The sequence below is a fragment of the Candoia aspera genome, chromosome 1 (genome assembly GCF_035149785.1).
Source record: "Candoia aspera isolate rCanAsp1 chromosome 1, rCanAsp1.hap2, whole genome shotgun sequence".
NCBI classification, from domain to species: domain Eukaryota; kingdom Metazoa; phylum Chordata; class Lepidosauria; order Squamata; family Boidae; genus Candoia; species Candoia aspera.
The window spans coordinates 67,787,254-67,814,209 of record NC_086153.1 but is presented as its reverse complement, the minus strand read 5'-3'; the positions used below and the strand labels follow the sequence as shown (position 1 = coordinate 67,814,209).

The window sequence follows — 26,956 nt, the reverse complement described above, 5'->3', positions numbered from 1 at the left end:
CAGGGTTGCTGTTGTGGGGAAAATAGGAGGAAGGAGTATTAGATATTTTTGCCGCCTTGAGGTATTTATAAAAATAATAAAGGCGGGATAGAAAATAAATAAATAAATAAATAAAATTTATATGGCCACCCATATTGTAACAACAGCCCTGGGTAGCACACAAAACAGTAAAAACAAGAGAAACCCCCAAACCAAAAAATAAAAATAAATAAAAACTCTATAAAAACTCTATAAATTAGACTTATGCTAGCTTGTGGTATGTGTCTTACCAGTGTGATTTATTAATGTATTCTACTGTATTACTGTTTCATTCTTTTTATTCTTTTTAATATTTTAAATCATTCTGTAACCTTCCAAGAAAGCTGACTACATAAGGATTTAAAATATATATGTAGCATTTTAAGACCAGCTGGTGGTGTGTGTTACGTTTAACAAACTCTGATAAATTATAGGAATAAATTTTATGTTTATTTTGGGGGAAGCACTTGGTTCACATACTCTTCTTTGTACAGGTAGTCCTCACCAATGGTAATTGGGACTGGGAACTCCGTCACTAAGCGATGTGGTCATAAGGCACAACATCATGTGACCGCAGCAACTTATGACAGAAGTTTTGGCAGTCCCACTTGCCATTGTTAGGCGAATCCCACACAGTGGCAGCGTCCCACGGTCACATGATCACCATCTACAACCTCCTGCCAGTGTCCCCATTGACCTTGCTTGTTGGAAGCCAGCAGTGAAAGTCACAAATGGCAATCACGTGACTGCAGGATGCTGCAACATCATGGTTGCGACCTGGCTGCCAAACATCCAAATTGGGATCAAGTGACTGCGGGGATGCTGCAACAGCTGCAACTATGAGGACCATTGTAAGTAGCCCTCGTTCAGCACCGTTGTAACTTCAAATGGATGCTGAATGAGTGGACATTAAATGAGGACTACCTATATAACAAAAGTGGCGACTTATAACTGATATATTGAAATACCATGGCATTTGGCAACAAATTAATTAATTAAAGCAGTAATTTAAAACATATATTGATACTATCCCCAAAATATAATTCTGTTGAGTGTAAAGGATCATTAAAACAAACCAGGTTTCTCCATGGTTAAGTAAGAAAAAATATATCTGACGGGGTCTGAAATTTGGCTCCAGTTACAGTAAAAGCTGCCTCTCATATATTACCAATCACTTTTCAGTAGTCCCAAGACATGAACACCCTTCCCCAGAGATCCACCTGAGTAGGAAACCTCCTGCAGGAGATTTTCCTTGAGGTTTCTGCTTCTAAATCATGAACAACTTTAATTTATGCTGACATATTGTGAATTGGAGTTAGAAAGTAATGCTAGTGATATTATCATAAGTGATATTAGAAGAAATGTAAGATTGCACCACGCTGTATGTCATGGTTACCAATGCGGTTTTTCCTCAGCCAGCTAATTTGCCACTGCCATGACAAACTTTATTTGATGGATTATTATGGTAATCATTATGGCAATTATGTAAAAATTGACAGATTTCCTTCTCACATTGTTATTTCTCTAATACTTCATCCCAGATTATACAAGTTATATCTTGCTATAGTCCATCATATATCATCAAATGTATGTCACCATTTAGATACTTTTGCCTTCAGTAAATTGTCTTGTGTTTGTAGAAAAAATATTCAAATACTATAGTAGAACATTACCCTTATGTAGATGAGAAGCTTCCCCTAAAGGCAGGTATAAAATATGATAAAAATATAATATGTAAAAAGTTTTTTTCCTTTTCTTTCTTTACAGATTGCTGAAACTTATTTTCAGGATGGAGAATGTATCCTTTTTAAAAATCCAACTTTCAATGTGAACTGATACCAAAATGCAAACATATAGCTGTGGACTTTCAAATACAGCTTAGTAAAACCAAAGTTCTTCTTTCACTTAAGTATGCTTATTTTGATTGATTAATGCTGGGGTGGAGATATATAAATAATGATTTTCTGAAATATACATAGGCATGGGATTCCAAAAAGGCACACTGTAAAAGTTCACCATATGTTCATTTAGAAAGTGAATTAACTTGCCCTGTTTCATGCATAGTGATTTGGTTTTTCTCTCATTGTGGTAGCAAGATTTTTTGCTGCACTTCCTAGGACCCTGTTTCTAGACGCATTACTTCTGTAGAACACACTACTTTCTTTCACATTTATACAGCAGCAGGGAATTCACAGGCCATATAATTAATCATTCTACATCCTGCCCTGTATCTTAACATATATATGTGTTTTGTAGCTATTTAGGAGATTTTTGTCAGGAAGGTTGTTCCATTGCACATGCTCAAAAGCTTGCCCCTCACCATTCCCTCATTTTTTGACTGCCACAACAGCATGTCTTAAGAGTCTTCTCCGCACTTCTTGGGAGAGTAAAGCTAAGGACTTTGTTTCTTAAAATTCCTCTTTATTCATTCCTCTTGCCTCTTTTTCTGTCGAGCGATTTTCTTTCAGTTGAAAGTCAGAACCAATGGTGATTCTTCTCACCTAAAGCTGTGACCATAACATGCCTCAATCAATGACCATCCTCTCTGTTATAGATAGGAAAAGGGCATATTGTGGGTGCCTGTACTCATTCACAAAATACTGTAGGAGGAATTGCTCCTTCTGCCTACAGGCATCTGTTGGAAGAGCATTATGAACTGGCGAGCTAGCTTTACAGAAGCCAGGTGATCCTGTGACTGTTCCAGGCCATTGCTGTGTATGAAAAAACAGGGTCAGCAACCACCATGGCATTCTTATTCTACAGAGTTTGCCATGCTCAGTCTTATTATGACTAAGAAGACTTGTCTTCCTATACTGTGCTTTTCCATGCCCCTGAACAATCAGAGTCATCACAAGCTATATGCATACCCAAGAAAAAGAAGCAATTGTCAGTATTGCTGATTCTAGAACTTGCAAACTGAGTGTTGCCTATCAGCCAGAGTGGTGAATTTGTTTGCACCCACATCAAATTTCCTTCCTATCATAAAAGAGGTGCTGTTTTGAAAACATATATACTGTATGAATGGTAGCCTGTGTCTGTATTTTCCTTTATTTTCCATTTAGATGAGAAAGCAATGAAGTTTATTTGGCTTGAACAGTTATATCATAAGCAAATACTTGCAAATCTTTCTTCTATTCAGCAGCAATGGGGTAAGTGTGTCATAGAGTGGAAAATTATATATCAGGTAAAACTTGAGAAATTTCTTCATTTTCTGTTATAATGCAATGGTTGCAGGAAGGTTATGAGCTCTGCGGTATAATGACCTACAGTGTGATCTATGAATAGGACTTCATCTAAATCTTATTAATAAATGAGAGATTCTGATTAGACAAACACTCAAAAATATACTGTGTTATGCCTTTGTGAACACATTGAATCAGTATTCACTGGCTCTGTTGCAAAAAGTATGTGAAGCACTAGGATAATAAGGTGTCTTTAGGGGTAAGTTGAGGTAGGGTTTGGTTTGAGGTTACTTTGCAGCCTCAGGACAGCTGGCAGTCATTGAAGGAACAATGGATTCTGGATTGTACCACAAATTCTACAGGATATCAGGATATCTGTCATTGTTTTGAAGCTTAAACAAAAGTGGGTCATGCAACACACCAACAATCCTAAAGAAAAAAAGTAAGTCTACAATGGAACAGCTAAAACAGAAGAAATTTAATCTTTTGGGATGACTGAGTCCTAGCCCTGACTTTAATCTAATTGAAATGTTGTGGCATTACCTGAAGTGAGCACTTCATTCAAGATAGCCCCCAGATACTAATGAGTTGAAGCAGTTCTATGAAGAGGAATGGGCCAAAATACTTCCAAGCTGATGTGTAGGATTAATCAACAGGTACAGGAAATATTTCGGTGAAGTCATTGCTGCTAAAGGAAATGCAGACAGTGACTAAATCTAAAGTTCCCTATACTTTTTTCTAATAAAGACAGTGAATGTTGGCTCAAAAGGTTCAATAAAGACATGACACAGTAATTTGTTTTATGCATTGTTTGTTTAACCAAAATCACTTTATCCGTTAATGGGACTCCAGTGAAGCTCGGATCATACTGTAGATCACAGCCTGCAGGATTATGAATAGAAGGTTCGCAAACTTTCACTAATGTACTTCTTTGTTGAAGATAAAAAGCTACGTATTTCCTTAGTGCTGAATATTATGAGAAATACAGAAGCTGGGGGAAGGGAAGATTCTCATATAATTTTTGTGAAAAGGGGCATCGTTTTTTTCAATCAGGTGTTGAAAAAATCATTTACTGTTGCTGTGATGATTAAAAAGCTTCTATGATATTTGTTTTTTAATTATTTAGAATTTATATTTCTGAAATATTTAATACTTTACTTTTTATTAACATATTTGTGTGTTGATAATAGAGAAAAAATGGAAAGCAACAGCATGCAATGATGTTCCAAATCTAAAGAATTCTTCTAAAGATCTGAATAATGAGGAGCTAGACAAACTTGCTGAATTTTGCACATCTCATCAAGAGTAAGTAACAAATGTTATCTGTATGTAATACAATTATACAGTATTATTTAACATTATTTTTTCACAGTCCTATATGTGATAATTCTTTTACATCCAAAGGTTGAGTGTGTCCAGTGAACTCTTAATTTTGATTTTTTTTTTCCTTTGGAATAGCAGCATTTCCTTGTAACAATATATATTGGTATTAAAATTATACAATGTGTAAAAAATAGCTTTCCATTTAGTATACACATCTACTGTTCAAAGGGGGGAAAAGTGTTCAAGACTAGAATAAAATTAGTTTTCAGATTATTGTGCTTGTCCTATATTTACAAACTATTGTCCCATTAAATAAATAAAAAAATAAAAAAGGCACTGTCAAGTCAACTCAGTTCCTGGTTGGTACATCAATACAACCATGTGGTTTTCTTGACGGTAGTAGAGAAGTAGTTTGCTACTGCCTTCTTTGACTTTGACTTAGATTGTTTTCAACTTTCCAGTATAGCCTACAGAACTGATTATCAGATGGCAAGGCAGGAGACAGGGCTGCTCAAAGCAGGCAGAACCTTTCCGAAGGCTTTCCGAAGCATTGCGAGAACAGCCCAAGTGATTTGAAGAACAGTGCGAGCAACCTTCTCGTGAGGTTTTAGAAGGCCTCAGAAGTCTTCTGAAGCACTGTGAGAATGGCCCGCACTATTTGGAGAACAGTGCAAGCTGCCTTGGGAAGGAGGCCTGGCGTGGCCAGCAGCTCCTCGCATAGGGCCAGACAGGGTGTGCCTCCTCAGCAGCAGGAGGAAGACAGTGAAGGTCAGCTGGGGGTGGCAGAGCCAGCAAGTGCAGGGCAGCAGGACCAGCAAGTGCAGGGTGGCAAGGCTGGGAGAGCTGGCAGGGTGGCAGGGCAAGCAGAGTGCAAGGTGGTAGGAGTGGCTGGGGCTTTGCATTGTGGTGGCTGGCCAGGGTGGGGGGCTTGAGGCGGCACTCAGCAGCAGGCTGGGGCTGAAGTAGAGGCCCGGGGGCAGTGGCAACCAGCTGAGACTGCTGAAGGCCCTGGGCCTCTACTTCAAGCCCAGCACTGCTGCCACTGCCAAGGAGGGCAACCAAAAGGGCAGAGATGGAGGGACAGCTGTGTGGGGGGAGTTGAAGCACCTCCGCAGTCATAAGTGCAGGCAGGCTGCCAAGCACCTGAATTTTGATTACGTGACCGCAGAGACACTACAACAGCCTTAACTTCAGGAACTGGGTGTAAGTTCAGTGCTGCCATAACTTTGAATGGTCGCTGAACAAATGGTCATAACTCGAGGATTACCTGTATATTGATAATAGTTTTCAAGTCTAGAAATGCTGGCATCCTAATAAAAGATACTGTACATTTGATTGCAACAGAAACAGAGGCTGTTAGATCATAGAATCAAGGATGGGAAGGGATTTTGGAGATCATCTACTTCAACCCTGTGCCCAGTGCAGGAATCCACAGAACCCCTAACAGATGGCCATCCAACCTTACTATAATCGTTGCCAGTGAAGAACTACTACCTGAGGCAGTGGCAAAGCTCTTGTCACTAGGAGATTTTTCCTGACATGTAGCCAAAATCTATTTCCTTGTAACTTAAGCCCTTTGTTTCTTGTCCTGTTTTCTGGATCAACTTAAAACAATTCTACCCTATCTTCAATAGGATAGCCCTTCAGATACTTGAAGGCAGCTATCACATCTTCCAGTAGTCTTCTCTTCCCCAAGTGAAACATACTCAGAGCTTTCAGGATGTTTTCTACTGGACAGGCTCCAGTTTGTAAATGTCTTTCCTAAAATGCAGTGCCTGGAGCTGGATGCAATATTCTACATGTGGTCTGACCAATGAAAAAACAGAGGGGAGCAACAGCTTCTCTTGATCTTTTCCCCCCAATTTTTTAATTATTAGTTAAGTAGAAAAACAACAGGAAAAGCAAAAAGGAAAAAGGAATGCGTATGTACATAAAACACATTCATAACCTTGTAATCCCTAATATGAGATTGAGAGAGCAAAACTGGAGACATCTAACAGAAGTCTAAACAAATTCAAGCAGGAATAGCTTCCCTTGATCCTGACAGTATTCTTAGAATTACATTTAATTTTTTTGCCATAGCATCACACTGTTGTTTTATGTTCTGCTGCCAGTATGGTCCCACCTCCTTATGCATTTGATTTTTATAACCCAAAAGCAGGATTTCGCATTTGTCCTTGTTGAAATTCATCTTATGGGTTTCTGCCCATTTTTCCAGCTTGTCCAGATTCTCCCTGCTGAATGTTGATACTATCTTCTATCCCCCACCCCATCTTTGTCTTGTCTAAAATTTGATAATCTTATTTTCTAACTCTTCATTAAAGTCTTTTACAACGAATGACACAGGACCTAGAACAGAGCCCTGTTGTCATGTTCGCCGTTTCAATGTCTTTGATGTATCGTAACGTTTCGCATGTCATTAATTGGATGCGTGTTTCATCTTTCTGGGGAGGATGGGAACGGTTATCTTTTGGCTTTGCTTTGGAATGTATTTGTATTATCTACTGCGCTCAAGGTTACTTTCCCAGGCTAGCAACTCTGACGTTTGCTAGCACCTGTGCCGGGCGGGGCTCTTACGAGGGAGGCGGGATACGTTTGCACCAAGGGTTTAAGTTTGTATTTGGCGCGCTTTTGCTCATTCTCAGCTTTCTCTGTATTTGTCTTTAGTACTCTAATAAATCAGATTTCATTTAGCAGCCTCTTGTGAGTCTGAGTATTTGGGGCTAGGGCAATCATTACATAAAGCTGAGAATCTAAGTTCCTAACTCCGCTGGCCCCTGTCCAGGAAAGACAAGCGTCTAACCCTGTGAGGGAGAGAGCCCGCGATGACTGAACTCGACATCATGATGATGGAGGAAGGGGAACCGGACTCGACCGTGAGGCAGTCCGGCCGACCGTCCCAAGGTGGGGAGCTGTCAGCCATCCGAGAGGAGGCGAGCTCCGAGTCGGAGAGTGAAGCCGGGGGGCTGAAAACGGCCCCAGAGACCACCGTAAATTCTCCGGGCGAGCTGCTCACCTGGGATGAGACCCAAGGAGATGCCACGGCAGCGGGGGGTCCCTCCTGGAGGCAGAGATACCCATTATCCCCCAACGTGGTGCAGGTGCAGCCAACGGAGGGCTCACCCACTCCGGATCGGATCCGAGTGTTGGAGTCCAAAATGGATTCGTTGGAGGCTATATTGAAACAGCTGAGCTTGGATGTGACCTCGCTGCGAGAGGTCCGGGAAGAATCAAGCCAGAGGCATTCAACCCCCTCTTCCCAGGGGCTGTCCCCGGAACGGCGACGGGTGGTGCGGAGGCGCGAAGGGGACCAGTCGGTCCAGATGGAAATCGCAGCATCGCCAGGGCGATCGCCCCGGGGCCCCGTGCCGCCCCGAGCCAGGGAAACACAAGTCGCGGCAGCACCGGTGGTGGGGCGCAGCGCGGCGGGAGGCGGCATGCGAGACTTCCCTGTCAAGTTTGATGGGGACCCGACCAAACTCTCGTTCTTCCTGACGAACGCGAAAGCCTATATGGAAGAATGGGGGGCGTTTTTCCAATCGGAAAAGGCAAGGATCATCACCATTGCCACCAAACTGAAGGGGAGGGCGGCAGACTGGTATGTCCAGATGTGCCAGTCGGAGGCGCCTGAACTGGAAAGTCTCGAGGAGTTCCTCAGGGCGTTGAAGCAACACTTCGAGGACCCCTTAGCAAAGGAGAGAGCAAAGCGAGCCCTGAAGGAACTCAAGCAGGGGTTCAGATCAGTGGCCGATTATGCTCTGGAGTTTAAAGCGCTAGCTGGGAAGGTGGATGACTGGTCCCAAGCAACTATTATCGAGCTCTTCAAGGATGGCTTGAATACAGAAGTGCTACGCTGGTCCCTGGGGAGGGACGACCCATACACGCTGTATGAGTGGATCCTGCTGGCGGGGAGGGCTGAACATGCCCAGGAGATCTTTGCCCAGCAGAAGACCGCCAAGTCGGGGCGGGAGGTGAAGCCCAGCCGCCCATCGACCACCGGGGGGAAACCGGGACAACGACCCTGGGACGAGGAGCGGGAGAAGCGGTACGCAAAAGGCTTGTGTCTGAGATGTGGTAAGGAGGGGCATCGAGTGGCAGCATGCCCGAAGGCGAAGGTAGAGGAACGGCCCGGAAAACCGCCAGCAAAGTCCCCTGCATTGCCGAGGAAACAGAAAGCTGCGGTGGCTGAAACCGAGGGAGACGATGTGATGTTCTACGAAATTGAGGGGGAGACCGAAATCCCGCAGCCGGCGGGAAACGCCAGCCACCTGCTCTAAAGGGCGCCGCTGGGCAGGTGGTAGAGGACGGGCGCGAGCCTCCATCGCTTACTCAAACCGACTATTCCTTCTGACCGCTGGCATCGTCAACCTCCACCTCCCACCCCCATCATGATTGATGGTCAACAACACTTCGAAGTTAAAGAAATTCTGGACTCTAGACGCCTTCGCAATACTTTGCAATATTTAGTTCGTTGGAAACATTTCCCTCATCCAGAGTGGGTCGCTGCACCAGATGTAGCTTCCCCTGTTTTGGTGGCCCGCTTCCACTCTGCTTATCCCACAAAACCGGGTCCCTAAGTGTATTTCTAGGGAGGCGGTATGTCATGTTCGCCGTTTCAATGTCTTTGATGTATCGTAACGTTTCGCATGTCATTAATTGGATGCGTGTTTCATCTTTCTGGGGAGGATGGGAACGGTTATCTTTTGGCTTTGCTTTGGAATGTATTTGTATTATCTACTGCGCTCAAGGTTACTTTCCCAGGCTAGCAACTCTGACGTTTGCTAGCACCTGTGCCGGGCGGGGCTCTTACGAGGGAGGCGGGATACGTTTGCACCAAGGGTTTAAGTTTGTATTTGGCGCGCTTTTGCTCATTCTCAGCTTTCTCTGTATTTGTCTTTAGTACTCTAATAAATCAGATTTCATTTAGCAGCCTCTTGTGAGTCTGAGTATTTGGGGCTAGGGCAATCATTACACCTGTGCTATGCCACTCAACACTTCCATTCATCTTTGTGAGAAGCTATTGATTTACACTCAGTGAGCACTGTTGTTCAATCAGCTCTATATCCATGGTAGCATAGTCCAGCCCTCCTTTTGCCATCTTCCGTATAGAATCTAAACATTACTGAATGCTTTGCTAACGTCAGGGTACACTGTGCCCTCTACAACTGATCACGCTGTCAGAAAAGGAGATCAGATTGGTTAGAATTCCTTCCCATTTTGCATTTCGCAACATAGATGATTCACTAAAACAGTCGAGCGCACCAAGCTCAATTAAATAACCATTACATGCAGGTTAACATACCTTTCAGCATTCTGAAAATAAAGTAGCATGGGAAGAAGAAATTGGATATTTCAAGCTTAATTTCTTAGAGGAAGGAGTCTAAAAATAAACAAGGAAGCAAGTGAGTTACATTGTGGTAAGATCCAATAACATGATCCTATTTAACATTCTTCTGGTTTTCATTTTTCACATCTGAGGCTTCAATGGAGTTTTTGGTTGTTTTTTTTAATAACCCAAGCCATGCAGTATATTTGAAATTCCTTGCCATACTTGGGTCATTGCAGGAAGCAGTGTTTTATAAACACCCTGGAATAGTGATGAGATTGTTGGATTACAGAGCCCTGAGTTCAGTTATCCTCTCAGCCGTGTAACTCACAGTGTAATCCTTCGCCATATCTCTCTGCTTATCCTGTTTCACTGAATTGCTTGTAAGAACTGCAGTCTGAGCTCTTTAAAGGAATAAAAAAGATACAAGGATAAGATACAGTATGAGAGTAAATGTGCAGAATGGTGGCTAGAAGAAGCTGGGTTTTGTTGCACACAAACCTGGATTGCATTTTATATCATCATGCCCATGTTTCCCACTGAAGTCAACAGGTGTATGACTCAAATACTTTGTCATTTATTTGCCATATATTTTTAATTCGTTCATAAAAACATGAGTGGTATAAAATACAAGAAGGAGCTACAGTAAATGTTGGTGCTAAATTCTCTCCAGGTCAAGATGCCAGATAGCCTTGCCTTCTGTCAGTCTACTGAGGTCTATTCTCTCTGTGCACTTTCCTCACAGTAAGTCAGTATTCAGTGTCAATAGCCAGTGATCTTTGGCTAATTCTTCTTGGTTGATTTCAGTTTAGGGCAATTTTTGTAAAGCTGGTATTTTTGTATAAACACAGGCTGTAAGGGCACTTCCAATTTCTTGTATTCATTTCACTACTTTTATTCCCTTCTGGGTCATTAAGGGACAATTTGTACAGCAATGACATTATTATTAGTATGCTCGGGCTCTATGCTTTAAAACTCTGCTGATATAGTGTTTCAGTCTTGGAAACCCCTGTGCTAATATTAGAACATGGAAAAAACTGTTCTGATTCGTTCTCTAGTTTTGATGACGTTTGTTATGAGGAATATTTTGGTGAGAGCTGCTGTTTTATTTTTAATTTTCCTATTTTTTTGGATTACAGGCCACTTGTCTCCAGAAACAAGGTAAGCTATTATTTTTTTCTTGGCATAGTTTTGCTGTTAAATGATTGGGTGTTCTCAAACATGCTAAATGTACTGAACAGAATTTACTTCCTGTAACATGTGTGGCATGAACATAAAAACAAAGGGTATTTATAGTAGTATTGTTATTCTGTTTTTCAGCTAATAAATAAAGAAATATTCTTCAGATGTGAACGGTTCACAAGTTTAATGGCATCTGAAGTTTTTAAAGAACAAAATACTTCTACACAGGATTCAGGTATCTCTTGTGTAAATTATTTTAGCTTAAATTAAACAAAAATGTCATTATTTGAAAACTATTCATTTGGAAGAATAATAAACCTTTTCTAATCAGAATAAGAAAAGGTAATTATATCTTGATGTCTAGTCTATTCTTGTAGAAAAAAGTATAGGCCGTGGCTTTACACAACACTCTTCATTTTCCAGTATTAAAAACTACAGGAGAAAGCTGCACAGTTATTGATGAAATTGGCATGAAATTGAAAAAGAAAGATGATGAAAGTTATTATTGATTAATAGCATGCATAGGTGTCTTTCTGAATGTATTTTTGCGTGTCATGCCTAGACTCTCCCCATATTTTAGGTTTCTCTGCACCACTGCAAGTGGTGGCAGTGATCAGGGTCTAGCCAATTTCATAATCAGGAACAGAAATTCGAATAATAAAATGGATACAGCTACAACTGAATTGTATTACATCAGGAGGTTGTAATCCTGTAATAACTTACATGAGGGTAATGAAAGTTACTGCTCAGTAGACATGTATTGTATTACAGGTAGTCCTTACTTACCGACCATTCATTCAGCAATGGTTCGAAGTTATGACAGTGCTGAAAAATAACTTTACAGGCCATTTATGACCTTTGCAGCGTCCCTCAGTCATATGATCGCTATTACAGTCAGTACACGTCCTGTGCCCGACCTGTGGTTTTTCTTTCTTTTCTCCCTTGCAGAGCAGAGAGATTGGAGAGAGGGATTGCAAGAAAGTAAGCTGTTTGTTCTTCTACACATTGAAAGCAATGTGATCGCACTAGCAGCCTGGGGCTGGGTGCTATGGGTGCACTACACAAACACCTTACAGTACTCTCTTAGAATCTCTTTCTTTCCAATCTCTCTGCTCTGCAAGGGGAGGGCAGAGGGGAAAAAAGCAAGTGATTTCTGCAGGCAACCTCTCTTTGCCTGACCCTTTCCCACTGCCGCCACGATCGCATTGCTCTTAATGTGTAGAAGGGCAAACAGCTTACAGTACTCTCTTGAAATCTCTTTCTCTCCAATCTCTCCTCTCTGCAGGAGTGGGGGGAAGCAAGTGATTTCTGTAGGCAATCTCTCCTTTGCCTGACCCTTCCCCCCCCCCACAGAGCAGAGAGATTGGAGAGGGATTTCAAGAGAATAAGCAGCGGGAAGGGGTCAGGCAAAGGAGAAGTCTACAGAAATTGCTTGCTTTTTTCCTCCCCTCCTCCTCCTCACAGAGTGGAGAGATTGGAGACAAAAGGATTTCAAGAGAGTAAGCTGTTTGCGTAGCATACCCACAGCTCCCAGCCCCAGGCTGTAGTGTGATCACATTGCTTTCAATGTGTACAAGACAGTAAGCAGGGACTCAAGCATTCTAAAGGGCAGGGGAGTAGTTAGGAAGCAAACAAAAGCCGAAGGTGTAAAAGGTGACTACAGATAGTCCTCAAATTATGATCATTCATTCAGCACCTGTTCAAAGTTACTTGGCAGCCCACCTGCACTTGTGACTGCAGGGCGCTTTACCTCCCCCCACCCAGCTATCTCCCCACCATCTCTGCACTTTTGGCCCCCTGCACTCTGTGGCCCCTGCTGCCCTGCACTCCGCTGTCCCCAGCAGACCTTCACCATCTTCTTGCTCCTGCTGATGATGAAGCACGCCTGGCCTGGCCCTTCACAAGGCAGCTGCTGGCTGTGCAGTGGTTTCCTCACAAGACCTGGGGAGGAAGGCCTTGCATGGCCAGTAGCTGCCTTGTGAATGGCCTGGCTGGGCACAATTCATCAGCAGAAGGAGCAAGACGATGGCAAAGGTCAGCTTGGGGTGTCAGAGCGCAGGGCGACTAGGGCCTCGGAGTGCAGGGCAGTGAGGGAGGCTGGGGCTGGGCTGGGCCAGGCTGGGGTGGCTGGAGCTTTCTGGGGCGACTGCAGCTTCACACCATGCTGCCAGGCCAGGCTGGGGCAGTTGTGGGTTCCAGGAGCAACTGCGGCTTTGCCTCACACTGCTGGGCTGGGGCAGCTGGGGCTTCCCAGGGCAGCCGTGGCTTTGTGCTGTGCTGTGGCTTGGGCAAGGCAGGGTGCAGGGCGGCCAAAAGGGGAGAGATGGGGGTGGGGGGAATAGGCAGTTGGGGGAAGTTGAAGTGGAGCCAGTCCCTTACCTTGTGTGTATAGGGATTAACATTTTCTACTGAAAGGCAAAGAACTGCTGTAAAATTCAGCCAATTTTTAGAGGGGAAATATGGATAGGACACTTCAAATTAAAATTAAAATCTCACATTCAGAACTATCCCGTATCAGCCATAGCATACTTAAAATGTGTTATTTCAGTTCACCTCAGGTAGGATGCTGCAAATATAGATTGTTTTTATGTTTTTCTGTCAATAACCTCAAGAAAACAACCCTTGGAACAGGGATGGGGAACCTCTGGCCCGTGGATGAATTTGAGTTATCTTGTCCATGTAGTCTCTGGAGCCTTGTAAAAGGTTCCTTCCTATCATTGCTGTTCCTCTCCCCTCTTTGGTATCCTACTAATTTAACCTTTAATTAAATTCCCCTCTTTAAGAAGACAAGCCTGGATTTTCCTCTGTTACCAAAGTTGCAGATGAGTTCTTGCTGATTTGTCTGCTACATCCCTTTATTCGTGTTGGAAAATTATTCTGCAAACATTAAGGAACTTACCAAATATGTTCAGTTCTCTGTTTTTACGTCCAAGTTAAGAGAACAGACTTATAACCGTGGTGAATTTATTTTTACATTATTCGGCACAAGCACGTTTCCATGTGTATTTCTAGAGACAAACAGCCCTTGATTTAGTTCATATATGGGCAAGAACTCGTAGTTAATCAGAAGTTGCATCTGCAGTAGCAACCTAAATTGATACACTGGATGGAATTGCCTAGCTCAATCTAGTTTTTTTTATTCACTTGCTATTAAAATAATAATAGCGTAAGATTATACCACTGAACATGCTGCTCAGCTATTTGGGAGACCTTGTGATAACTGACATAGAACTATTGATTTCTCTTGCTCTGCTTTTCTCTTTACTGCACAAGCATCCTAATGATTTACCGACATAATACATTATGAGCAACTTAAACAGTGGTTTGAACACTGGATTCGAAGTATACATACCAACATCTTACTTCAGGCACAGCTTACATAAACATTAAGATAACACTCCATGCAAAGTTAGGCTCATTTATTTTAACAAGATCTGTATATATTGAATCTCTGTTCTAATCTTCCAGATATTTGAAAGCTTTTTTTTTATGGTAAACAGAATGATTTGTATCTTCCAGTCATAAATATTGGTAACTAACAACATATTGTAGTAGAAATATCATTAAACACGTGTCCTTTGATCTTGTTTCTCTTTTCTAGAAGTATTAGTGCAGGAAAAGTCAAGGAGCATTGTTTCTAGAGTGGACAGATCCAGAGTGGGCAGTCATCTTTTTCTTCTACCACTCCATTTTCTGTCCTCCATCCTTAGCTATCTCCAGCTCTGACAAGATCATAAAGACAGGGACAGCTTCTGAAAATGCATATCCAAACAGATTAATGCTTTCTACATGCTTTGCTCTCCCACCTCCTTCCATCCAAGCAGAGATGTCTATTGAAAATGCAGGTTGCATTGCCTGGACTTTCAGTTCAGGTGACGGAGGAACTTAGGAATATGCTACTGGTTTTAGAGCTATCTGTATTCCTGTTTAATAGAAAAAAGGGAATTAAAAACATCTTACCAAAGCTACAGTAAGTCAAAACTTAGTAATAGGTAACAAATAGTATCTCTGCTCAGCCAAATGTTAAGCATCCCTAAAGTTCTAGCCATTAACTATTTAGCTTAATTTACTAAAGGTGACTAGTGTTTTACACAAACCAAAAAATTAATTGAACAGAGCCACTGATGCCAAGGATAATTTGTTCAAGCATTACTGGTCAATGTTGTCAGATTACTGATGTTTTGTTGTTTTTTCTTCCCTTAGTGTTTTTGTGCTGAATCACTTCTAAATGCTTCAACTCTTTTCCTGTTTCATTTAGATACTCAGAGCTGGCCAAGTATTGAAGCGAAGAAAGGAAATCATCACAAAGAAAGAGAGAGGAATGAAAGTTTCCAATCTGAAAGCTGTTGTCTGATCAAGGAAAAAGAAAGGCTTCAGCTAACTGTGAGGAAACACCATCTCAAGGAGGAGCTCTGCAGTTCACAACCCACACTGAATCAGCCATTTGTTCTATCCACAGAGACCCTGGACACGCCTTTCTTGCAGTGTTTATCTTTGAGGGATGCTAGTGAAGATGACAGTCTGCCACTAAGGAAAGAACAGTTCTCTCAGGATGGAGCAAAAATAGAAGCAGCAGCTGAGAAGCCTGCGGCAAAGTGTTCTAGTGAGCCAATGGTAGACGCATTAGTTTGGACAGATGCTGATTATATACCTCCTGATCTAATTGCCACAGATGAAAATATTTCATCTGAAAGAAACATACTCAGGACAAAACACTGTACAAGCTCTGTGGTGATTGCCAGCAGCCAGTTGGAAAACAGCATATTAACTCAGCAGCAGCAGCAGCCTGATTATGAAAATAATAGGAAATCTGTGCAGAACCAAACATCAGGCGTTAGTGGGAATGTGCAGTTTGACACTGAGATGTCCAAACAGCCTAGTGTTGTATGTGAATGGATACAGGAAGAAACAACAGTACTGGAAGAGAAATGTGAAAGTGAAGAACCAGAAGGCTTCTTTGACCAGATTTTAAATGGTAGCATAAAAATTAGAGAAGGGGCCCTTAAATTTCTAGAAACTCAAGAGGACTCTGAAATCCTTCCACATATTCCACTTGAACAAGCACTTTATTCTTCATGGGAAGATTATTCACCAGATGAAAGCTTTTCTTCGCTTGATGAGCTTGCAAAGCGAATACAGATAGCAGAGGTAAATACTGAAAAAAAAACCTTTAATTCATGTTTGCACTGTGTATCATTACTGTATTTATTTTCTGTAGCATGTAAAACAGCTGAAGAGAATCTTTATGATACTTGTGTGAATTTCCAAGAGTTGAATATGCACTTTGGAAAAAAATAGATAGATTTCAATAGATAAAAACAAACTGGTGATTTCTGGATTTACTGATTAAAAAGAGCTGCGTATGGGGAGAAGGGAACTATGTCATGTAATTTTGAAGGGGGAAATGGTATTAATTATGTCTATAACTGTCGTAAAGAAGCTAAGAAGTCACTTCTTTGTATTTTGTTTTCCTTTTTCTTTTTTCTCACTTTCTATTTTCAACACTTTTTTCTTTATCTTTTATCTTTCTTTTCTATTGTTTCGTGTTTATCTTTTAACTTTGTAAAAACTTTCTTTAATAAAAGTTATATTAAAAAAAGAAAAAATAGATCTCCACCTAAATAGACATGTTGGCATATATTACTTTTCTCAGAATTTCCATGAATTTAACACACAAATACATATACTGTATTTTTTTAAAAGGTGCAACATTTACAATAAATAGCCATGGTAATAATTGAATGAGAAGTAGAGGAGAGCTCTACTTCTCACGCTTCATTTGTAAAAATATTTTCCTATTTCTGATCACAAAAATTCTGAGATTCCCCAGATTCACATTTCATTTTTATTGCCATTGTCTACTGTTCCTCTTAAAGAAAAACAATTATTTATGCTTTAAAAAGTTTTGTTTTGTTATCACTTTCTGATAGAATAGATGCACTGCACCTGAAACGCCTGAAAAATTCTTTATACTTCTTTTCCAAAGAATCAGATATTAAGACAGAACATGCTATTCTTTCATGTTGGCTGATCTTATTGAGGGTCACTTCATGTTTTTGGCAATGTTAACTGTGTTTTCTATGGCATCATCCACAGAAAGCTACACCTTAGGAATGATGCATTGATCTGTAAAAACTGGAAAGAAAAACCTTGTATCATTTTTTTCTGTCAAAATCCTTTTGAAACCATTCAAGTGTTTTTCTAATAATAAATAAATAAGGCCACTTTATTTCGTAGCACTTTTCCCCAGAGTCACTGGTTTGTCTGTTTGTTTACTGCAAATGTTTTTATGCCACTTAAATCAATTCCTATCTTCCTAAGTGGATTACAAGCACTTGTAATAAATAAATAAATAAATTTAAGGAGAATTTAGAATGAAGAGCTTGTTGTTAAATCTGTTTTTAAACTTCATCCTCACAAGAATGAACTTGTAGGTATGAGAGTGTCTGTATTTCTAAGTGTTGAAAGGACATGTGATAGTATTTAAAGACAGATGGGTCCTAGTGCTATGTGAGAGAGAGGGTAACAAATGAGGGTTTTCTCAAACAAATGTTATAGCAAAGTACAAAGATATCCCCAAATCTTGGACGGGGAAGAAGAACACCAGATAACATTTCCAACTACTTGGTAGAATATGCTTTGTAGTTGCTAAGGTTTCAGTAAAAGTAAGATAGCTCATTCTGTATTTTAAAATTAAGATTCTGATTTCTGAAATCTAGTAAATCCTATGATTTTCTTAAGAAAAATAAAGAATGCCCTATCAGTCTCCTGTAAAGTTCTATATAAATGGATTGTATGATCCTGATTTCATTATTCTTCTACCTCCTCAGTGCTGTTTTTTATATTAGATAATGCTTCTGAGAAAATCTAGTTTCTGAAACCATGTTTTAACAATTCTAACCACCATACAATTTCTATTTACTTGTCTGTTTTTCTCACCCTTCTCATCTTGTGTTTACTATAACAGTGCAAGAATCGCTGATACAGTGCTCTTATGGGAAATCTTATGTAATTCTTAGCTCTGTGTTGCTGTTCTCTGAGCTCTGAGTTTTTCACAGGGCGGCATTGGTCTTTAAAGAGGGCACAGAATGTACCTTGCATCATTCAATAGCAATCTCTGCAGGCCAAATATGGAATAATATGAGCTGTCTCTAGAGGGAGCTTGTTCCTCAGGCTGTATCAGCTGGAACATGAACTTTAAAGAGATGTAAAGTATGGGAAAGCAAAGGGGATGGGATGGAATTTGTATTTTCATTAGAGCAGAGCTATAGCTTTTACTGTGCAGGATTATCATCGCTAATGGAGGTGAATGTTGGATAATATTATAAATATTTATTTTATGTTGATTTCCTAAAAATGAGAACTTAGTACTCTTGGGCACTTGCCAAGCTATATGACAACAAGCAAGCCCACTGCTGTTCAACAGAGCCACTGCTGATCCAGATCTCTTCCTCCTCTTTATTGTTGCCTGATCCTTTCTCCAGACATATGTGTCCTGACAAGCAAACTGAAGGGGTAATAGTCTCCATTTATTTTGCCCTTTCTTCTCAGCAATGCCATTGATTCCCCCTAGAGGGAGAGGGATAAAGGAATATGTGACCTCTGTTGGGGAGGGGAAGAAGGGGAGTTGACTTTTAATATTACAATCAGGAATGTCAGTAAGAATTCTACTGACATATTGACAGGAATTTGACCTTTGATCCAGACATTGTTGTCTGGGTTGTTTTGCTTGATATGTCTGTGTGGTGCATAAAGCACTGAGATACTTTTTCTCACAATAATAATAAAATATGGCACAATACTTTAATTGGGTGATCTATAAAAATGGATTTTTCTCCATGTTTTACATAAAAATAGAACTTGGCATGAAGGGAATAGCAGAATGGAAACCCCAATTCATAGCCATGCATTAAAAAAAAATCTCCCAAAGAGACAGCCTAAGTCTAGTTATACACAAGGCTTTTGTGTGCCCCTCCCCAACCCTCCCACCAAGATGTCCCTGATATCACAATACATATGTTACTATGCCACCAAATGTCAGCAGCGACAGCCATTAAGTTTCATTTGTGGAGAAATCACATCCATCTACTTGATGCATTATAAATCAGAGTTCACAGCTTCCAGAATTCAGCAGTGATACTACATTTGCTTTAAGCTTGCCCAGCATTAGTCTTCTCTAAGATAGATACAGTTTCATGCTTCCTCTGTATTATTATTATTCCCTTCTGTTGTACAATCGCTCAAGGTGACTTACAGTAATGGAAAGATACAGGACAAAAAACATAACACCAAAATCAATACTATTAAAGTCAAAATTAAAATCAATATAATTACAATCAATTAATAGGTAAAAGCTTGGCTGTCTTTATGTGAGGTACCAGCCAACCTCTGTTTTAGAAAACAAAACTCTTTCTGAGTCAGAGGGGGAAACAGAAACTTAACAGGCAGAAACCGGGAAAGTGAAACCCAGAGATGACTCAGCAGCATGGGAAAAGTCACAGGCGCTGATCGGTCTGTCTTTGGAGGAGGATTTAAATCTTCCAATCAGCGTGCGCGAACGGCAGAAAAATGTGCAAAGGAGAAGGCAGCCTGATTGGCTGCAGAAGGGACTAGGCGCGCAAAGAATTGGCATAAAAGGCAGACACACAAAGAGCAAGCTGCCAGAGACAACCAATCCTTCAAGCTTGCAGTTCCAGCAGAAGAGTCCTTACCCGCAGCGGAAACATCATCTCTAGCCAGAGGGGAATCAGCGCCGGTGTTTCCTGTCGGAGAGGACTTGGATCCTGCTACCGCTGCCTCTCCCTGCCGAACCTTGCAACCTCAGCCTCACATCCAGCTTCAGACCTCTTTGTCGTCACTCTGCATGTTCCAGGCATGCTCCCAGCCTTGCTTCGAGCTTCCAGTCGCATGCAGAATCTCCAGCCCAGTTTCATTGTGCTTCAAATCCTCAGCCTTGCCTTGAATTTCCAGTACAGCTTCGTCGTGCTTTTGACCGCCAGTCTTACCTAGGATCTCCAGTCCAGTCTAGCCGTGCCCCGGTCGCCCAATGTTCAGGAACTTCACATCTATCTTGTCGTGAATAGGGTTTTCAGCCTTGTCTAGAACCTGTGGTCTAGTCCAGTTGTGTTTCAAGCCCTTCGCCTAGTCCAGAACCTCCAGTCCAGCGTAGTCGTGTGCCAAGCTTCCAGCCCAGTCTAGAATCTCCAGCCAAGTCCAGCCTTTCTTCGAGTCATCAGCCTTGTTCCAAGTCTCCAGTCCTGAGTATCCAGTCCAGCCTGAGTCACCGAATCCAGTCCAGTCCTGCCCCTAGAGCCAAGCCTTGTGCAGTGGTTCCAGTTCAGTCTCGCCCAGCTTTCCGGTGCCAGCTTAGTTCGAGTGGTGTTCCAGATCATGGACATTTGTCTCCAGTTCCAGTAGTGCCTCTTGCCCTAGCTACTTCCAGCCTTCCAGCTCCTGTCAGTGAATTCCGCCCCACTGTGTTACCATAGTCTTCTCCTGCAACCTTGCCAGCTCCCCCATTGTTTTACCCGGGTGGTCTTGATCAGGAACAGTCTACCTCTTGATTTGAAGGACTTATTTTTGTAAATAGTTATTTAATAAAGAGTGTTTTGATAATAAACCTGCCTGGCTGCCTCAGTCTGAACAGGACACTTTAGTTGTTCCTTTTGATGCCAACTTTCTAATATCCAGAAGTCCTTGTTCATCCTTTCTGCAACAGATACTCAGCTTCCAGTGGGCATTCTATATTCTTTTTTTTAATACATTTTTTATTATTAATTGTTCAAGATATCATTAGGGCACAAAATGCAGAATGTAAGACCGATAGAATACAAGTCTAAAAAAGAAACAGGAAAAGCTAAAACAGTGCAGGAATAAGCAAAAAAGCGTATCAGACCAGTGGTGTAACGATTGCCCTGCACAAATAAAATGCTCAGACTCCAAATCTAAGTTTAAGGTCTGGTTTTATTTAGAATAAGGTGCAAACAGAGAGAAAGCTGAGAATGAGAAAAGCCCGCCTAAACTCAAACTAAATAGCTCCGTTTCCAACAACGACCACCCCCCCTTGCATACAGAACAATCCCACATTCCCAGGTGCTCCTAACGAGCTCTGCTGATCGACGGGCAAAAAGACCTTGACATTTAAGAGATAACCCAAACACATTCCTTCCTGGCACAGCCCTACACATCTCCCCGTACAAGATCTTTCAGCAGCACGCTCCCAGCCAGGAACACGCATCAACACTCTGGCATGCGAACCGTTAACGATGGAGCGAACATCGCAACGGTTACCATGACAAGTGGCTTCTGACCTTTTCCAGCACAGGTATAAAAATACATAAAAGTTAATCTCTTACTATTAATTAAACATTTAGTAACGTTGTATCTCTAAAATCGAACCATTCAATCATCAAAACCTAAAATCAGGACTTCATTCTTTTACGTTACAAATGAATAGTCCAAGAGCAGTTTCCAGATGAAAACGAATTTAGTTACAGTGTTTTCTCTTATCATTGCTGTCAGTTTAGCCATTTGGGCCAATTCCATCAATTTAATCATCCAGTCCTCCATTGAGGGAATTTGTGCATCCTTCCATCTTTGAGCATTTAAGAGTCTTGCTACTGTTACTATGTATAAGAACAGAGTTCCGTGTTGCTTTTCAAGCTGTTGCTCCATCAAACCCAAGAGAAACTGTTCCAGTTTCAATTGTAAGTCCACCTTAAGAATCTTTTGAATAGTACTACATATTTGGTTCCAGAATTTCTTAGTTCTTCCACAAGTCCACCATAAGTGATAAAAAGTTCCTTCCCCCTGTGAGCATTTCCAACCAACATTTGATATCCCATTATACATTTTAGACAGCTTATCAGCAGTTAAATAACAAGGGTACAGCATTTTATAAAAATTCTCTTTCAATTTATAGTTCCAAGTGAATTTCAGACCTTTGTTCCACATGTTTTCCCATTGTTCTATCATAATATTGTACCCAAAATTCTTAACCCATTTAATCTTACAATCTTTAAGATACTCATCTTCTTTGTCTCTATTGTACCTTAAAAAAATCAAACCAACTTCGAATCATTATGGAAATACAGAATCATACAGCCTTGAAATCAATCCACATACTTATTCTTTATTTCTTATCCCACCTCAAAGTAAACCAAAACATTTATTTGTCTCCATATTATACACAGGACATTTTTTATAAATGAATGAAGGAGCCCAAGTGCCCCCCTTAGAAAGTCTGCAGAAAACTTCCCCCATACCAGAGCTATCCCGTTCTTGAAACAAACCCTGAGACAAAGAGACCAGTCGTTATCTTGCAAGTCGAATTGCAGCTCCTTCCTGAGCAGCACATACCCATCAGTTAGCATGCCTTCACATCCTGGATTCTTATGATTGGGAAAAATACCTCCCTCTTGATATATCTCTTCCACTCCTTTCAGAAAGCCCTCAGCCAATTGATACCTTTTGAAAATAATATCCCTAACATCTTGCAAAATAACTTGAGTAGTTTCATGGAGAATTTATTTGAAATCAGCACACAGCTCAGCATAAAGTCCTGAAACGGTCCGCTTAAGGTCTTCCATACTTCAATAGGTAAAATCTAGCTCCCTATGGAGGACTTCCAGAAGCTATTGAATGATATTGACAAAACAAAAAGTATGCAGACCAGCAGATACAGCGTCCAAGGAAAGTAAGCAGAAGGCTGACAACTCAAAACATCAAATTAAGCGTGTAGGAGAAAGTTACATCCTTCAAGTTAGATACAAAAATAGGAACGGAGAGGTGCTTATTTTTCCCTCACCTTAAATTTTACATGGGAAGTAAGCCAGCAGTTAAAGGAAGATTTTAAGAGTAATCCAGCAACGTCAACGTTTAACAGCAAGAGCTTTGTTTCTTCTTGCTGTGGAGAGTTTCTCTTGAGGTACAAATCTTAAAAATACATAAATTGGGTGGTTTAGGACTGAGAAAGGCTCGACCTAGTGTCCCAAAGGGGCTTCAGCATGGTCTGGAAAATGGTGGTAGCCCCAACTCCTGTCTCCTCTTATTCGATTAGCACCAACGCTGTTGACGATCCTCAGGCTACGAGGTGACATTCCAAAGTACAAATGGGGTGATTCCGAGTGTTTTCTTCCATGAAAGCACTCTAGGGCAACAGGAAAAACCTGCCTGCACCCCCCAAAAAAGTCCCATGCTGCCAGGTCTGCCCACTATGCTCACGGGCAGTCTGTTCAGTCAGCCATCTTTTCTTTCCCCTATTTGGGACCTACCTTAACTCATGAAAGTCACTTCCCCAGTGACCATCAACTCCTAAGAGCCCCGTGTGGCATGCCCAGTATCTGGTGGAGATATGCTGGCATGAACTAGAGGCTGGGCCGATTTGGGGCAAGCGCGGGCGGGCCAGCCCTCTCACCATTCGCACTGCCCAGCGAGGCAGTGGCAGTGGCAGCCAGAGCTGCGGGGACTCCAGGGCATTCTATATTCTGAAAGCTGAACTCTCTTCCATCCCCAGAGTTGTGGTTGATCCAGGGAATCACCTGCAGCTGAGAGGGATTCACAAAGTGCTATTTACAAGTGAGTGTGTCAATTAAAAAAATTGAAAAAGGAGTTTCTATTTATTACTTCTGCTGAGGATGATTACTATAGTATATTTCTATTTAAATCTGGAATTATTTGTATTTTCAAATATATTAAAATGATAAGTTTAGAAATGATTATTGGTGTGACATGCATATAATTATAGCTAGATGAGAATTTTCTGATAGATTGGGCATGCCACACTCACCTTTAGGATTGTAACCTTCATCTCATTCCAGAAGATTTAATGAGTTTTTTGACCTGGAGAAAATTCTCATACCTGATACATAGGACTGCCACTATTGTTATATACTGATGTGCATTTCACATTTCATATAAAAATACGTGCATGGTCATTACCAGTGTAAGGATGGAGGGTAGTACTGAAGCAGTTGGAGTTGAAACTCTATTTTCAGATTAATGGATGCCCTAGAGCTGGTTGCTTGAAATTTATGTTCATTGTGAAACCCTGAATCCTTTTTTTACATAAGAACTGGTAGGACTGCAGATTACAATTCACTTGTATTATAGTATAATTTAGTTCAGAAAGCATTGATCAGAACTATCTTTTTTCTAATTTGACAATATAAAACTACAATAATTATAATATGGCCATATCCATAGATTGGCAGCCTTGAAAAATTGAATAATTCATAGAACAGTAATGGCTCTACTAATATAGCAGAAATGATGCTTTGCAGATAGAACTACTAAGAACTCCACTTTAAGTACTTATGCTTTTAGCAATTCATTTTATTATTGATTTTATATTTTAAGAGATTTTATATTTTAAGAGATGTATTTGTAGAATTAAGACTACTGTTAGGAGTAAAATATAAACTATGTCTGCATTATAAAAATGTGCCTTGTAATTCTGTGTTTGGTTTTGTCATCATACCTGCTCTTACCTTCAATTGCATTTCCAGCATCAGAATAAGGAAGTACTTGACATTCTTTTATCCAAATGGAACCAATGGAGGATATTATATTATAAGATCTTAACAGTGCTTTTGGTATTTAACAGTGTTTTAAAGTCAATTCTCTTAAATATCTTATAAAACAATTTATATTTGCAACTATTACTTTTAATAATCGTGAAGTTTAGAACCAAAGGTACTATAATACTGTATATCAAAGGTAATACGTACAATTCTGCAATACATAAGAATTGCTATGTATATTTATGTAGCAAATGAAACATGTTAAAATAATCTACTTTATAATTCTTAATAGACTGTTCCTGCAGAGGGGCTTGTGTCTATATTAAAAAAAAGAGATGACAGTGAAGGAAAAACACTTGATCAAATCCAGCAGAGACAGTCAAAAAGAAGAGTGAGATTCCAAGAAATGGAAGAAACATTAGAACAAGGTACCTTGCTGCACACTAACTTTAACCCCAGAATTGCATAATCACGTGAAATATGAAAGTATAAATATTCAAGTTATATTTATGTCCCACATCTGCTTACATTCCAAGGGAGAGTAATAGAGGGATAGGTTGCTCTGAACTATAGGTAATGCACTTTCAGGCAAGCATTGTGTTGCACTGTTTTGTGGGAGATGGTGGGTCATCCCATGAGCCCTCACCCTTTTTGTACATTTGGAATATTGAGCATGCATCATGGGCATTTGCACAAAATGACTGCAACGGAAGGGGCCAGATAAAGCTTTGGCTTAGCTCAAGTTGAGAGTCTTGGACCTTGATACCCAAAAAGATAGATCTTCAGTATCATGAGCTCACAAGTGCTCCTTTTCTCATAGCTAGACATTTTTATCCTATCTTTCATGCCCCATGTAGAAGGAGATTTACGAGGTGATTTTATGCCCTGTCCTCACTGGTTACTAGAGGTAAAGGTAACATTCCTTACCAGTGTCACCTTCGCACATGCTTGGACACATACATGAGTTTGTGGCACAAGTGTTACTAGACTGTTTCCAGATCACACCTGGCCCCTTCATCTAATTGAATCACTTATTAGTAAGTTTTCCCTCCTGTTGCTACCAGTGATTATAAAGTAGCTGCTGCAAGATCAGCATTCTAAAACATCTAAGAAAGTTGCAAAATTCTCAGCGATGGCTATGGCCATTAGAAATCACTGGGTTTGTTCTATAACCAGCGAAGTCATCTACTTAACTTGTTGACTGCCTTGTTCCAGGATTTTCCACCAATCTGTATATAGAACCTTGATATCCTCCACAACATTCTTTACTTTCTGCCAAGTTTGATTTAAAGACATCTTATTGGCTTTTGCTTTTCTTTTTAATTATTTATTGCATAATGTCATTGATTTATATTCTTTTGCTCTATGGGGAAGGGACGGAGGGAGGGAGGGAGAGAGAGGTTCCACACTTAAGACATAATAGCACAGCCCTGTGCTTGTCTATTCAGCAATATGTTGGGTTAAGAAGTTCAATAATCCTTATTGCCAGGTAAGAGTGTACTACCTTTGCATGGGACAGATAAATATATCTGTATTTATGTAAAATAGAAGGCAAAATCAGAGTCAAACCTGGGGCCCTGATAGTGCAGGTGAGCCCATTTTTTGGTTATATTGATTTTCAGGTGTTGCCATTATTCTTGGCTACTATTTTATGTTATGTACGTTATTTATGTTTTTAATTATTGTATTTTTATTTTTTTTAATTGTTAGCCACCTAAAGTCATGATGGGTGGCCATATAAATTTATTAAATAATAAATAAAAATGTTCCTATGTAGTATTTCTAGTGCAGCTGGTTGGGATATCATATATTGAAATACTTACAGACCTCTTCTCATAAATTCAATCCCAAAGCATTTATAACTTTACTATTTAAAAGTTCATTAACAGTCCAAAAATAGAATCAAAAATATTTGTGTGAGTTAATATGTTTGGGAAAAGCCAGCATAAAAATACATAGATTTTATTTTTCCAGTCATGAATAAATGGGATCTATCTATCTATCTATCTATCTATCTATCTATCTATCTATCTATCTATCTATCTATCTATCTATCTAATTTGTCCCCGCCCATCTCCTCCCGTCAGGGGACTCTGGGCAGTTTACAACAATCGATTAAAAATGATAACCATAAAACACACAGAATAAAATACAATAATAAATAATATAAATAAAGGTAAAAATAAAGAATCCAGATGGTGAAGAATATAAAACAGTCCAAGAGTGGGAGGAGTGGTCTATAGCAACCATCCCCATGTAGATCTATTCCGCTCTCCACTCCAAGCGAGGCGGCAGAACCAGGTCTTCAGACTCCGCCGAAAGGCCAGGAGCGATGGGGCCAATCTCACCTACAGGGGCAGCGTGTTCCACAGGGCAGGAGCTACTGCAGAGAAGGCCCACTTCCT

The 26,956-nt window shown here is 40.6% G+C and overlaps 1 protein-coding gene across 5 annotated transcripts in view; it reads left to right on the top strand.

The window, feature by feature from the left end:
• Positions 1–26,956, top strand: part of CNST (consortin, connexin sorting protein) — a 56,506-nt gene that overhangs the window by 25,664 nt on the left and 3,886 nt on the right. For 4 of the 5 annotated variants that reach the window (XM_063306092.1, XM_063306084.1, XM_063306099.1 and 1 more), the window contains 7 exons: positions 1,786–1,816; positions 3,081–3,167; positions 4,391–4,505; positions 10,989–11,010; positions 11,170–11,266; positions 15,290–16,179; positions 24,844–24,979. In XM_063306092.1, coding sequence (XP_063162162.1) covers positions 1,786–1,816; positions 3,081–3,167; positions 4,391–4,505; positions 10,989–11,010; positions 11,170–11,266; positions 15,290–16,179; positions 24,844–24,979 — 1,378 coding nt within the window. The remainder of the gene's footprint in view (positions 1–1,785; positions 1,817–3,080; positions 3,168–4,390; positions 4,506–10,988; positions 11,011–11,169; positions 11,267–15,289; positions 16,180–24,843; positions 24,980–26,956) is intronic. The other variant, XM_063306098.1, reaches the window with a different exon arrangement.